The sequence below is a fragment of the Strigops habroptila genome, chromosome 2 (genome assembly GCF_004027225.2).
Source record: "Strigops habroptila isolate Jane chromosome 2, bStrHab1.2.pri, whole genome shotgun sequence".
Classification (NCBI taxonomy): domain Eukaryota; kingdom Metazoa; phylum Chordata; class Aves; order Psittaciformes; family Psittacidae; genus Strigops; species Strigops habroptila.
In genome coordinates, this window is record NC_044278.2 from 57,401,705 (window position 1) to 57,417,414 (window position 15,710).

The window sequence follows — 15,710 nt, forward strand, 5'->3', positions numbered from 1 at the left end:
CTGCCCAACCTAATACAAATGATAGCTCTTCCATTGGTTAAGTTTGCAGATCATGAAACAAAGCTGTAACATTTTAATTTTTAAAAAGTGAAAAATATTTATACATTAGCACATCCTATGATTCAGTTTTGAGTTAATGTTACAAGTTATTCAAAATTTGATAATGATCTTACAGTTCATCCTTACTTTATGGAACGCTCCAACTCAGAAATCAGAATCTTGAAATCTGTAATTATTTTCTCCTTGAAAAGAAATACAAAATTAAAATAAACCTCTTGCCACTCCTCAGTATAAAATGGAAAAAATATAAGATTATTTACATTTCCTTTTATTCAGCTAGCTGATTAATTTAGCTAGTGCAAAATGGACTGTGGTTTTCAAAGTTTCATCATGTACTGTTTAGAGCTGAAAATTCCAATAATCTAGTTTGGCAAATAAAGGAACAAATATTATCTTCTGCAGAGTATAATGGTCTTAATTAAATTTTTTAATCCTTTGTGATTGTAAAGGTAGCATTTAGCTCACACTCACAAAACTAACTAATGTCTTCTGCCTATTAGATATGTTATCACAACTTTTCTACAATGAATAAACTACCAAACTCCGGTAGTTTGCAAATGATAAAACAAGAATTCCATCGCAAAATATATTACTTACTCCCTTGTCTTTGGATACAGATATTAAAAGAAGCATAGCTAGGCTAAGGAAATGTCTTCCACTGAAGACACAAGAGAGGTAAGAGACAGCCATCTCTTCTGTAAAATGGACATCATTTCACAATTTACAGCTCTAAAAATACAAAGTCAGTGCTTATGGTAAGATGATTTTAGCCTGTCCTGCCATCTTTTCTTAAAGATTTTGTTAAAAATCAATGCAAATTCTTGAGTTAACAATCAAAACAGTTAAAGATTACCTTCTTTATTTTGTCCTAAATCAATATCCAGATGACTTCAGCTGAAGTGAAAAATACTGTTTCAGAACTAAGAACTAAGCAGCTTCATTACATAGTTTGAAATCACACTGTGCAATATACCCTAAGGTAAAAAGAATGTAATTCAGGTGCTGCTTCAATGACAACAAAGGCAATATTATTTAGCACCCTGCATATTTAACATCGGTGGACCCCAAGGAAGAATTTAGGCTAAATTTTATGATAAAATATTTATTGGCTAATTTACTCTTCTCCACTTCGGAAAAAAGTACTTGAAGTCTCTTCTCTTGATAAGTATAAACCATACAAAACACCAAATATGAGATGATTAACACTGCTCAAACTGTTGAAGCAACAGTTGAAGTCAACTGTTGAAGTCAACATAAGTGTTATTGTTGTCTGGAGCAGAGCTAGGTCAGCACTGAGCACTGTTGTAGATAACAGCGTGTGATGACTCAACAGATCCTTTACCCATTTACTTTTTGTGACTGTTTACATCTTAGAACATACTTTAGTTGCCAGGCTTTCCTCAAAAGTAGCAATCATTTTTCTTCCTTCTTCCACACAGCCTTGCAAAGATGCCTTCTCTTTATTGAGTTGCGCAACTGTTCCCTTCAAAGCACATATCTCCTCTTGTTGTACAAGACTTTGTCTTGAAAAGTTATCTGGACACAATCAGGAAGGTCTCATTTTTAGTAATTCAACCCATTTGAAATAAAAATTCTTTTGGTACACTTCTAAAGTATAAAAGAACATGGCAAAAATCTCCCCTTCAAGAAAACACTGAAGCATGTACCCTTTAAAAATATACAAATAATCCAACTGATATTTATAGAACTGCATTCTTCCTTAGATCAAGGCCTTAAATTACTTGGCTAAATAAATAAATAAATATCTAAACAGCAAATGTTTAGATCATTAAAAATAACTTTCTTGGGTATTATAACCATAAAGGCTTAAACAGAATTACTATAAACAGAAGCAGTATGCAGACTACAGCATCTAAGGACTGATGCAGTAAAAGAGATTGATATCGGGATATTAGCTAGTTTTTTCTTAAATAATATTTTTATTCAAACAAACTTCATGTAAAAGTGAGAGTAATGCAATTATAAATTTCAACACCACTTAAAATTGCAAAGATAATAATGAAAAAAGCTATCTACTCATTACAAAATCACATTCCAAAAGATGTCTCTCCCTGTCTTCATTCGGCTAATAAAGTGCTACACTACATTCACCTCTAAATGGTTAGAGGATCAATCCTTATTTGATCTACATGCATTGCATTCGCAGAGAACTACAGAAACCCTTCTCATCATGAACCTTACATCTCACAAAAACTGTGCAGGCTGCAAATTACTCTTTAAATATCAGTGTAATTGGGGTTATTGAATGATACTTGTTAACCACTTCCAGGAGATAAAACATCAGAAGTAAAATGATCTGTAGCTCAGTCTTTCAGGGACATCATAGCATATATTCACATTCTATTTTTTCCACAGAGTCTTTTTCGATTTCAAAACAGAAGATGAAAGGCACTCAAATTTCCACCTCACATTTTTGGACATATGGCTCTGGAACCTGCTAAGACAGTGTTCTGTCCTGGTTCTAAAGAAAATTCTGATGGAGCAGCTAATCTTGGAAACCACTTCCAGGCACATTAAGGACAAGAAAATCATCAGTAGTAGTCAGCATGGCTTCACCCAGGGGAAGGGACCAGCTGACAAACTTCTGTGATGAAATGACTGGCCTGGTAGATGAAGGGAGGGCAGTGGATATTGTCTATCTTGAGTTCAGTAGGACCTCTGACACTCCCATAAGATACTCAGAGATGAGCTGTTGACATATGGGCTGGATGAGGAGACAGTGAGGTGGATTGAAAACTATCTGAACAGCCAGGCCCAGAGAGTGGTTATCAGTGGCACAAAGTCTAGTTGGCAGGTGGTCACTAGTGGTATGCCCCAGGGGTTAATGCTGGGTAAAGTCCTGGTTTACATCTTCATTGATGATCTCGATGAAAGGACAGAGTGTACCATCAGGAATTTTGCTGATGACACAAAACTGTGAGGAGTGGCTGATACACCGCAGGGTCATACTGCCATCCAGAGGGACCTTGACAGGCTGGAGAAAGGGGCTGACAGGAACCTCAAAGTTCAAAAAGGGAAGTGCAAAGTCCTGCACCTGGGGAGGAAAAACCCCAGGTACCAGTACACACTGGGGGCCACCCAGGTGGACAGCAGCTTGGGAGGAAAGCTGGGGGTCCTGGTGGACACAAAGTTGAACATAAGCCACCAATGTGCCCTTGGTGTGAAGAAGGTGAATAGTATCCTGGGCTGCATTAGAGAAAGTATTACCAGTTGGTCAAGGTAGGTGATCCTTCCTCTCTACTCAGCAATGACGAGACACATCTGGAGTGATGGTTCCAGTTCTGGTCTCCCCAGTACAAGAGAAACATGGACGTGCTGGAGAGAGCCCAGCAAAGGACCATTAAGATGAATGAGGGATCGGAGCATCTCTCTTAGGAGGAAAAGCTGAGAGAGCTGGAACTAGTTAGCCTGGAGAAGGCTGCAGGGCGAGGACTTATAAATGTACATAAATATCTGAAGGGAGGGTGCAAACAGCACAGAGCTAGGCTCTCTTCAGCTCAGTGACAGCATAAGAAGCAATGGGCACAAACTGAAACACAGGAGGTTTCACTTTAAAGAAAGGAAACACTTTATTTTTTCCTGTGAGGGTGACCAAGCACTGGAACAGGTTGCCCAGGGACGTTACGGAGTCTCCTTCCTTGGAGATATTCAAAAGTCATCTGGACATGGGCAACTGGCTGTAGGTGGCCCTGCTTGAGAAGGGAGGTCAGACAAAATGACCTTCAGAAGTGCCTTCCCAACCTCAACCATTCTAAGCAAGGGTGTGTTACCACCATTTTACAGAGAAGCAATGGAGGCACAAAGATCAATTGAAAGTGGTATCTCATTATTCTGGATGCCCAAACTGTGACCAACATTTTCAGGATAGAAAGTATTACATTTCAAAAAACCACAACTATGGACTGCTGCCACAGCTGTGAGTGCTCAACATTTCTGAAAATTAATAACCAAAGTATCAAATCAGGCACTCTGAAAATAGGTCATATGTATAGTTAGTGAGCAATTCTGAAAAGTCGGCTGTGCATCACCCCAAAATTCTAATGTATAGACAGCAATATCATAAAATACTGCATAGTAGTATTTAACAGTTTAAACAGCATGTGCTTTCTCTTTCTGCAATTACCTGCTTTATTCACTGTATTCTCAGCTAAGAAGAAGATCTGACAGACAAGCTTGCTTCACTAGATAACAGATTTACTCCCTACAAAATTCTGCAAAAGTTGGTGCAAAGGCTCCTATAGAAAAATACCACGATAGTGTAATTAAAAACAGTACCATAAGGTAAAAATAAACAACCACCCACCCACCCAACTTTGAGTTTATTTATTAAATAGTTCAGACAACCTTAAGACTCATGTTCCGAACTTCTTAGTGTTTATCTCTGAAATAAGTTACTTGTGTGAAAAACAAAAAGCGTAATTTGGATTCCTATTATGTGTCATATGACAGAAGACAACCACGGGGGGACTATACTGCTGTGTACATTATTTTGCTGGCAGAAGAAGGTAACACAAGACTTGGAAATCCCTAGTTCCATTCCAGACTCCAAAATGGGAGAATGTTCTCTAGTGGGCACACACAATTTCTTTCCATCTTCTCCAATTCTACCTCTCCAAGAAGATACTATTAGCTGCTCATGCTTTATCTTCATTTTGGACAGCCCTAAGTCTTAAAGTTTCCCATCCTAAACTCCTTCCCTACTAACACAAAACTCCTAAAACCATATTTTCCATCTCAATCTCCTTTTACTTCCAATCTTTCTCCTGCTTTCAGCATTATTGTTCAAGTCCTAAATGTTCTGTGTGTATTCTGCTCACAAGTTCTAATCATGGTTTGTGTCCAATAGCTCCAAGTCCTACCCAAAATCTCTGAATTAGTCATCCAGCCGTGAGGATCTTTCCGGTCGCTCTACCCACTTCACACTAGCTCTCCTCACCGAATGTCTCTGATCCTTCTTCACTCCTTCCCCTCACTGCATTAATTTTCAGTCTCTGGCTTCCCGCATTGCCCCAGCTTTCCCTGGTGCCACAGCTACACTCTGTTTTTCCATTCACTAACTTCCAGTGTCGCTGTTTCATACTTATAGTGTCTTCTGACAACCAACCCTCCTCATTGCAAATTCTTGTCCAGCCATGTCCTGTGTTCAGCCCAGGACAAGCCAATATCCCTATTCTTCACTTGCCTCCTGGCTCTTTATTAACTTTACTTCACCTACCTATTTCACTAGGATTATGCTGCCTCACCCATATTGTAATCTCCATATCCTCTCCTTATTGATACTGCAGTTAAAACCTCTTGACTTTCTTCTCTCAGTACATTCTCTCCCCACACCTACACTGTAGTTCCACTCCTTCAGCCTCTTCCGCTGTTATCCCTGTGGTCACAGGATAATAGCACAATACAGTCTCCATTAATTTCAAGATTCTTTGCCTGGATTTGCCTCACAGTAATGAAAAATGCTAATGGATCTAGATTAGAACATGCTTCAGTCAGATTATCTGAGACCTTAGGTGACAAATTCTAAAAAGTGTCTATTGAGCTTTAATTAACTGACGTTTCAATTTTTTTTAGGCTTAAAATACACCCAAATTCAGATGCATTTTCTGGGAGTGATCAAAAGCATGCAACGACACATAGACTGACATTCCTATCAAACACTAAGTCCCTACAGTACTGTACCACTATAGGGATAGGAATATAGGACTTTTAAAACAAAATATGTGGATTTTAATGTGGACAAAACATCTTTGCCTCTAGCCTTCTCAGGAGTGGCTTAAACACCTTAACCAAAGCACTAAAAAAACCCCAGATAAGTTCACTTTGAATGGAATGTTCATCCCAAACAAAATACTTAAATTCAAATAACCTGAGTTTGAAATTTGTAATTAACAGAAAACAAGATATTTAATAGCATCAGTCAGCTCTAACATTAGCTATAATTAGCTATAGTTGAGCTTTGCTTTCCCTTCACAAATTCAGCCCAGCATTTGAGGAAAGATTATGTCAACTGCATCTATAGAAAATAATGAAAGACATCTAACACAATACTGTTGTTATTTTGGAAGTAAGAACATATTCCTTGGCACTACAGGAATAATAATTCATGTATCCACCTCTGTTACTCCATAATATAAGAAAAGTGCAACAGACAATATCAGATTGTTATATACAAAAAAGGATGTTTTCTTGATTTCATCATCATTATCTTATGGTGCTGAGAGGTGCTACCACCTCCTTGGTGAATCATAAATCAAAATATGCCAATATACCAACATGCATTGTTCAGCTGACAAAACATATTGTCACTGAAACTTACTTGCAAGAGCTCGATTACATAGTTTTAAAATACAAAATACTTCAAATAATAAAACTGATGTTTTGCACTTGAAACATTAAAACTGGCAAAAGTGTATTTATTTGCATTCAACACTTTTTCTTTCAACCCATAAGAAAAAAAAAGAGGAGTAATTTAACAACTAGCACATTGAATGTTATTACAAAAATTGTATCTGTCACTCACCAATTTTTTCATCCAGAAGTGTAATTTTCTCTTGAGCAACTTGTAGTTCATATTTTTTCTTAACAAGGCTTTGCTGAGCCTCTGAAAGACTCTGTTCTGTCTTTTCATTTAATAAACTGGAAAAGCAGAAGCATTAAACAGGAGAATTCAGACATTTACATATTAATATTTTTTTTCCATTTTGAAATGTCACCAAACTTGTAAAAGTTAAGAAAAAGCAAGATTCTTCTGTATTTTTTAGACTATTTGGGGTATTTTATTAATGTTAACCTTTATTTCTGCATATTACAGTCTGAATAATCCTGTAAAGAATCACAGAAGAGTAAGAAGAAAAATCCAAGAATCAAAAAGAATCAAAAGAATCCAAATCCAACAACAAAAAAAAAATCCTACAACACCCACGTGTTGACTACACCAGTCACTTGTAAGGACACATAGGTTTAAGAGAGTATTTGCCCAACTAAATTATATTTAAGGAAATACAAGAGGAAAAAGTCACAGTATCTTCTCTTGCAGCCTGTTCACTTTGTGGCCTAGTTCAGTCTGTGATCTAGTCCCTCATATCTCTCCGCACAAACTTCGCATGTGATTGATCTTTCCTTCCAGTCAGTAAATTATCCTCTTTTATCTTGCACTCACTGGCTTGTGCTTTAATCCCTAACAGCTTCAACTGCGTCCAGCCCCAGCTACATGCTTCTGAACATGGTTAGGAACTCCAGTTGAGCAGCAGGCTATAAACTTTATGCAAGGCTTCAGTTTTACTTCCTCTCATGAAAAAGCTCCAAGACTAAGAAAAGGATGTTTGAAACTAACTACACATCACACTCATTATTTTATGTGTGTATGTGTTTGTCTTTATAAAAATAATAAAAAATTAGAGGAAAAAAAGTCATCTTCAATTTACCAAAAAACATCAATCTCTGCAGCTTCTAATAGAAAGCTCCTAACTCTTAGAGTGAATTTTACTTTTCTCTGAGGATGGTTTTCAGCATATCATAATATCAACAAGCCGAGAACATTTACATATAAATAAGCAATGAGGAAACCAATTTCATTCCAAAAAGAAGGATGGCTCGTAAGAACAACTATCATAAATTCCTTTGCCTTTGAGCTATACAACAGTTATGAAAACAAATGAACATAGGCTGAGGTTACTCAACAAACTAATGCAATTATATACATTGACTTACTTAAGTGAAACATATTCAGCTTCCCGTCGGCTCAGCTCAGTTTCAGAGTTCAGTGCTTTTCTTGCCAATCTTTTAATCTCAGTTTCCAGAGAATCAATGGTGTCTTTCATTAGCGTCACTTTGGACACCTGTTCTAACCGTTCACTCTCTAACTATAAATATAATTAAATGTTAAAAGATGAAAAAAGCTGATTTATACAGAAATTCTCCTATTAATTCAAATTCTACTCTGTTTTTAGCACAAATCTTTTACTGAAGAACAGATGTCCAAGTATCTCATTTACTCAGGGCCTGACTACAAGTCTACTGAAGGTAGTTGGAAAAGAGGTAAAATATGATTTTCACTTCCTTTGAAGGACAATCAATTTCCTGTCTTTCAGATCTTTGGGAAATTTTTCATTTATTAATGTAAATTTTAGGTTGGTAATTATGCCCAAGGGCAAAAATATTTGGTATTGATCAATACTGAAAATTTTCAGTGCAAAATAACTTACAGAAATCATTATTATGAGTGTATGAAGGGAGAAATACCAGTTTGGGATGACGTTAGGCCTCTACTAAGTTATAGATAGAGATATGGATAGAGAAACCACTGTAAAACACTAGCACAAAGCACTGTATCACCAAGTTACCACTATGAGGCCTTTAAGTCTATACCTAGAACAAAGAACATGTTCAAAACTTCTCACAGACTCCAGCAAAGCTACTTTGAAATCTCCACTTTAAAGAAAGATGTGTTTATTAAAATGCTCACACTTAACACCACTCAAAGAACTGTCCTTTCAAAATTCTTTGAAACAGCTCTTTAAAGGTAAAAAATTCTCACCTCATCCCTCTCCTTATTTACTGATTCTTTCAGTATTAATTTCTATGTTACTATATTCAGAAGTCAGACCTCTAAAGAGCGAGTAAGACTCTGATACGCAGTAACTTTTTCAATACTAGTGCCATAAATTTTATATTGATGTATCACCTTCAAAGGGTACCAAATGAACTGAAGAAATAAGATGACATACCTAAACCAGGACTATTACCAATATTCACTATATATCATATATTGAACGTGTGATTGAAGCTAATTTACTTCTTGGAGTACCCAGAGCTATTTAAACCTACAGGGCATTCTTCATTGCAGATGCACTCAGTTTAATATTATAATCCTTGGAACTATACTTAATAGCTTTGTAGGATTTAAAAGGCTGAAGAGGAAAATTAACCAGAACTTATAACCACAAGATCTAGAAGAAAGATATACAACAGAAATCAACGTTAATCTACTTAAAAAACAAGTTCTACCAAGACTGTAAATGTATTTAAGATTTATATTAATTTTATTAATGTTTTAATTTTATGTTTTGGCACCATACATTAGCAAACAATTGCACGCACAAGTAATTTAAGCCATATTAAATAGGAGTTGTCAGAACAGTACAATTATATTTGGTTTTGGAGCATCAGGTCTTAATAGCATGCAATCATAGATAATACACACTGGAATGGACTCCACGAGGTCTCTAGTCTAAACTCCTGCTCAAAGCAGGGCCAGCTCTGAGGTCAGGCTGACTCAGGGCTTTGTCCAGTCCAGTCTTGAACATCTTCAAGGTTTGGAACTGCTTGACGGTCCTCATGAGAAAAAGGTATTTCCTTATCCAGCCTGAACCCTTGTTGTTTCAACTGATGACCATTGTTGCTCTTATTCTTCCACCATGCACTGGTGTGAAAAGCCCACTTCTGACTTCGTGATTATTACTGGCAGGTAGGACTCAGGTCCTTAAGCCACCTCTACTCCTGGGAACTCCTCTCATATGGAAAGTATGTTCCAGCCACAACTATAGTGGGAACCCTCCATTAAACTCACTCCATTTTGGCACTGTGTTTCTTGCACCGTGGTGGCAAAACCAGATGTGGTATATTCCAGGTGTGGTCTAGTGAGTGCTCAGTAAATGGGGACAATCACTTCCCTCAAGTTACTGGCTGCATCATGTTCACACAGCCTCATACACTTTTGGCCACCTTTGCCACCACGGCATACTGCTGGCTGATATACAGCTTGCTTTTCAGCAGAGCTGCTCCCAAACCCACTGGTCCCCAACCTGTATTGGTGCCAGTGGCTATTCTTCCCAAATTCAGCACTTGGCATTCATCATTACAAAGGTTCCTGTTGTCCATTCTTCCTACCTGTCTTGGTCCTTGTGGATGACTGCCCTGCTCTAGAGTATATCAACAGTTTTCCCTAACTTGGTGTCATCTGCAAACCTTACGAGAATGCATTCTGTTGCCTCCTTCAGGTCACTGATAAAGATGTTTAACAGGACAGGCCCCAGAACCCCTGTGGTACTCCATGTTAACAGTCTCCAGGCCAAATTAACTTCTACCTGATAAAACTGACCATCCAATCAAGTTTTTTCCCCACCCATCCAGAACTTAACCCTAACCTGGATACAAGAACACTGTGGATAACAGTGTCAAACGCCTTGCTACGGTCTTGATGAAGAACTGCTCTCAGCCTATTGTTTCCTGATAGAAAACAGTTAGGCTGGTCCTGCAGGATTAACCATGACTATCATCTGTATTACATTTACAGTTCTATAAATAATTATTTTCCCTTACATTTTGAATAGTAGCTTCTAGCTCTTCAATCCGCTGTTCCAAACGAGCCTTTTCATTAAATACAGTCTCTTGGGAAATCTGTATCGAATAACAACAAAAACACATAGAGAACAAGTCTGAATTTACCACAGACATGTAACACAATTAACTCTCAGGATTAGAAGTTTTTAGCAACTTTAATTACACTACTAAGTAGTTTTCATGTTAAAATAACCAGGGGTGGGGAGGCCGGAATCAAACCTTTAACTGCTCCCTGAGGCTATCACGTTCTGTAGTCATCCTTCGAAAATCTGACAGTACTGTATCCCTTTCCATCTCCACTTGTCTTAACATAGCTTGAGCTGTCACAGTAGCTTTAGGACTCCCTGGGCACTTGATAACTTCCTGACGAAGTCGGGAAATCTCTTGCTGTGCCTGTTTTTAAAAACAGCAGAAATACAGACTAGATAATGTAATATATTACTGTGGCATATGGCTGGTAATGCAGAGCATCCCAGAAACTGTGCAATATCAAACTAATGATTTGTGCATATATTCTTTCATTCAGAAAAGCATTATTAACTCAGGACAGCACTTACAAACTTGCATTTAACTGACAGATACAAATCACAGAACTTCCATAGCTTTTTTCTTTTTTAAAAACAAATGCTTTGCTCTTTATTTTATGTGAAAAAAAAAAGAAAAAAAAGGATTTTTTTTCTTGCACATGACCTTAAGTTATTTTAATTAATCATACAATATAAATTAAATTACCCGTTCATAAAGATTGACCATTTTGTCTCTCTCAGCTGTTAAAACGTTGAGGTTACCCTGAATTTCTGCTACATGGCGCTCATATTTTTTCTGTGTTGACTTAAGGTCTTCACGTTCTCTCAATATTTTCAAAACGTCTGGAGCAAAAGTCACTCCCTTAAAGAATAAGATGATATAAGGTTAAAGTAGAGAAACAAGACTTGATATGATTTCTTCTTATATATGGTTTGGAAATTTCTGTGAAAGATTTAAGAAGGCTCCAACCTAGTAACTTCTAGATAGTCAAGACTGTACATATATATTTTTTAGTATTAGAGACCAGATATACATACTATTTTCTAAAATACACATTTAGTTTGAGCAGCAAATATCTATCACAAATGGTATAGAAAATCATGTTAACAATTACTTAAATTGTAAGCACTTGTCAGGAACCATTTAAAGTGATACACATACATGGAAGTTCACATTATCGGCCTATTCCCATCTTATGTATCCTTCCCTTTGTAATCAATTAGTTTTTCTTCCTGCTAATTACAGCTTTAGTAGTTTAGCACAAGATAAACCAACATTCTAAAAATGCATTCCTCCCCTTCCTAAGTGTTTTCCCAAGCTCACCTGGATGGATGAAATTTTTTTTAGCATGCTGCCGCAAGTATTGGTTCGCTTAGGACTTGCAAATGTGTTTCTAAATATCTTCAGCAAATTCTCAGTCTCACTTTTATAGTAGTCTCTGTCCTCTTCCAACGTCTTAATAAAGGCATCAAGCTTTGAAGGTGACCTCCCTTGCTTCATTTCAGCTTCTGTTTGTAAAACAACCTGCAAGTGCAAAAATGAGAGAATTCATTCACTGAAATAGAACTTTTGTAATGAATGATACTTCAATGTAAAATGGATAAACATACTCTTCAAAATAAAGATGAAGCAGATATCTAATTAAAATAAAAATCCATTTAATACTTTAAAGTAACTTCTGAATGTCTGTATTTCCTCTTTTTTATTATACTGAAGAATATACTTGAATGTCCTTTTAGAATGGATCTAACAGGACAGAAAAGGACATGAAAGCTAAATGTTAATTAACTTGGAATGTATCTGTTCAAAACTAAGGTGGGCAATTAAGATTTGCATTGGAATATCTGATGATTTTTTAAACATGAAAGACATTAGGCCGCTATGTTTGCTTAAGATCCATGAAAGGTGAATTTCTGAAATGGAAATGAAGTAATGTGCAAATAAGTATAGCTGAAATCCAGGAAGTCACGTAGGGGCCCAAAACAAAGTTTGAGGATGAACTGCAATTCCCAAGTTCAAGATTGCACACCCAATCCCTCTCTGTTACAATCTATCTGTTGGAAGTATCTGACACGTGGAAGTTTAAGCACCTAGGGAATACTAAACTCTGCAAATGTATTATTTTTGTTAAGACACATGCAGAAGTATGTCTTCAAATCCCTGAAAAGTTAAGAAATTCATCACCTAAATCTCTCAGTCTAGCTGTCAATTCCCAAATTTTCCGGCTGAAGGACTGAAATCTTTCCAGGGTAATTGAGCAGTAAGCTCTACAGCGTCAGAGTGGGGTTTTTTCCATAGGGGATTCTTTGCAGGATTGTGGCATATGCCACATTAAATTACCTTAAGAAATTATTACCTTGAACACATTAAAAAAATCCCCATCAATTTATACTGGAAGCAAGTGAATGAGTCCACTTAATAAATCCAAATGTTAATTTAAGTTATATTTACCACTGGCAAATATTTCTACAATTCTGACATTGTATACATCTCAAAATATTCCAGCAGTATTGTTACACCTTAAGGAAGACAGGATATTAAGATGAAAAAGATTAAAGAAAAAAATGTTACTTCTTTCTGTTTTGCAAGTGATTTACAAGGTATTCAAAACAGTTGTGTGTAATTTTATGAAAAAAATTAAGATTCTCAAAAGCAGAATCATGACCGGCTAGTTGCAAACCAGAAAGATTACTATCCATCTAGAGACAGTGAATTACAAATGAAAACACGTATATTTCTCCATTCTATAACTTGTAAGTTATCAGTGAAAACAAACTAAGTGAAATTCACTCATACAAGTATTAATTTCATGCGGAAGTGATCCAATTTCGTAGTCACATACATAGATACATGCTTAACTCACAGATTTGAGTGTTTTCACTGAGTGTTCCAGCTTCTTTATTGTCTTCTGCTGGTTTTGAATTTGAATCTACCATAAAAAAAAATTGAGAGCAAGAGATGCATTAATTTTGTATAATCATTAGTGCAAATCCAGCATTTTAGCTCAACTGTTCTAGTCCAAAGGAGCATTTTGTACATGTTTTCTAGTTTGACTAGGCTGAAAACATACTATTTAGTAAAAATAAACTTAATCTAGAAGGCAACCAGTTAAAAGTTGCATCTTCAGATGCAGCCCAGGATGAGAAAAAACAGTAACAGTTGAGTTACTCTCAGGTGAGTGAATGAAAAAGGAAGCATGGGATACTTATTCCCAGAACTGTCTTACAGAGAAACTTTTGAAAACAGGGACAGTTTATGGGCTAAAGAAATAAGGATGCAGTTACACTAATGGCAAACAAAGAATATGCTTTCTCCCATCTGACCACTACTACATCACATAATTCCATGTGCATAGAATGCCATTTCCCTGTGAAATCAAAAACATTTTTCACTGAAATTCCATTCTTTCCAACTGCATGATTTTAATCCTTGAGTTTAAAAAATACCAAAAAGACCAGAACCCACCCACTCTTCCTTCATTCCAGCAAATATATTTCAACACAGAGATGAAAGCTAGAAATTCAGCCCAAAAGGTAAACAAAACAGAACAGTTCCCTGTAATATTAGCAACCAACATTAAAATATCATTGCACAATATTAACTCTAATAGATAGTCACCTTTGCTTCCTTAAGCTCCTTATCAGCAGTGTTCAATAGCAATTCTTTCTCCAGCTGCTCAGATAGTTTGCCAATTACAGCCAGTTCTTCACACAGGTGATCATTTTTACTGGTGAACCTATCCACTTGACTTCCCACCACTTGCTTCTTATTAAGAAGTTGTATGACATGTTGCCTTAGCTCATAGTTTATCTTCTTCAGATCTTCAATCTATGAGGACAAGGAGGAAGAAAGAATTTTAATTAATCTTCAAGGATTTGCAGGGACTATTTAATAAGTAATTTACACTTAACAAAAAAAAAATCAGTATATATTATTCACAAATGAAGAATATGCACACTACTAGCACTATTTTGAACAGATTAATTCGGAAGGGTTATGGACAATGCAGAATCTGAGCCTTAATGTTTATGCTAAAAATTACCTCAAGCAGGGCTGCCACTGCAGTTATTCTCCCATAGCATCGTGAGAGGAAATGTCTCTCCAGGCCAGGTCTAAAGTTTCCAACAGCTACTCACTATGGTTCTGTTAGGTCTTAGAAATGCCCTTCAATCTTCCTCTTTTAGTTGTGCTGGTATGCTTTACACAAGCTTCAGAAAGGCCAGCAGAAATATAGCAGATCAATTATTAATGCAAATTCATTGATTAGTCAAGATAAGATTAGTAATTCCCTGAAACAATGTTGTCTTTTTAGAAAAATATTATATGGCCTTTTTGTAAGAAACCAGAAGTTGCCAACTATTTTGGCACTATCAACTTGCTGTAACATCTCAGTCTACAGGAGTGTTACTGCCTCCTGCAGTGTTTCAACGTACTGAGTCCTCAGATTTCTAAAATCTCAACCTAATTGAGACAGGGATACAGTGCCATGCAGAAATTCCACTGCTTGCACAGGCTGATCCTGTAATGCATGAGAAATCAACATAGCCGAATACTGAATTCTACACGGCTCACTTCGATTCTAATAGTCAGAGGGTTTTCCGCAGGTACTACCAGCATTGCACAAAAGTACATTCTGAATTATCTAGGAAGTCCTGAAAGATGCTTTGTGACAAAAAGCTTTCTGGGTCGGCTCTGTCCTGTGACATTCTGCAGTAGTTATTTTTGCCACTTCTTCTATTCAATGGGTATACAAATATATTAGGAGAGTCAGTGAAAAAATTATGAATTTATTTTCATTGTCATTTTGGTTTTATGTTTTCATCAAACCTGATCCAGCTAATGCTATTGAATTAATAACAACACACAGTTATAAACCTGAAAACATAACTATGGAGTGGTTGAGTTAAAAAGTAGTTTAAAACAAACAAACAAAAAACCACACCACAGAAGCCATCCACAAAATGCTCTAGAAGCAGCATCTGTACATCCATGGTTTGTGATAGCTACACTTTTATGAAGTTACAAAATTTGGGGACAATACCACTCTGATATTACTGAAGGAAGTTCACAAGGATACCTGTTTTACAAGGTGGGAAGAGAAGTGCTAATGAAGGACAGGGAGGCTAAATCCCACTCTGAACCTGAATGTACAAACAATACTTAAAATGACAAAATTGAAGCCCCAGTCACATCTATACCCTCAAGTAACGGACTACACCAAAAGTGAGTTTGTTCCTCCACACAGCCGACCTGTATCATAG

At 36.6% G+C, this 15,710-nt stretch overlaps 1 protein-coding gene across 1 annotated transcript in view; it reads right to left on the reverse strand.

Moving 5' to 3' along the window:
* Nucleotides 1–15,710, reverse strand: part of TSGA10 (testis specific 10) — a 31,446-nt gene that overhangs the window by 15,006 nt on the left and 730 nt on the right. Inside the window, exons 2-11 of the mRNA XM_030475840.1 lie at nt 14,068–14,277; nt 13,313–13,378; nt 11,773–11,973; nt 11,155–11,310; nt 10,642–10,815; nt 10,402–10,479; nt 7,792–7,943; nt 6,602–6,717; nt 1,442–1,596; nt 187–242 (exon numbers count right to left, since the gene is read on the reverse strand). Coding sequence (XP_030331700.1) covers nt 187–242; nt 1,442–1,596; nt 6,602–6,717; nt 7,792–7,943; nt 10,402–10,479; nt 10,642–10,815; nt 11,155–11,310; nt 11,773–11,973; nt 13,313–13,378; nt 14,068–14,277 — 1,364 coding nt within the window. The remainder of the gene's footprint in view (nt 1–186; nt 243–1,441; nt 1,597–6,601; nt 6,718–7,791; nt 7,944–10,401; nt 10,480–10,641; nt 10,816–11,154; nt 11,311–11,772; nt 11,974–13,312; nt 13,379–14,067; nt 14,278–15,710) is intronic.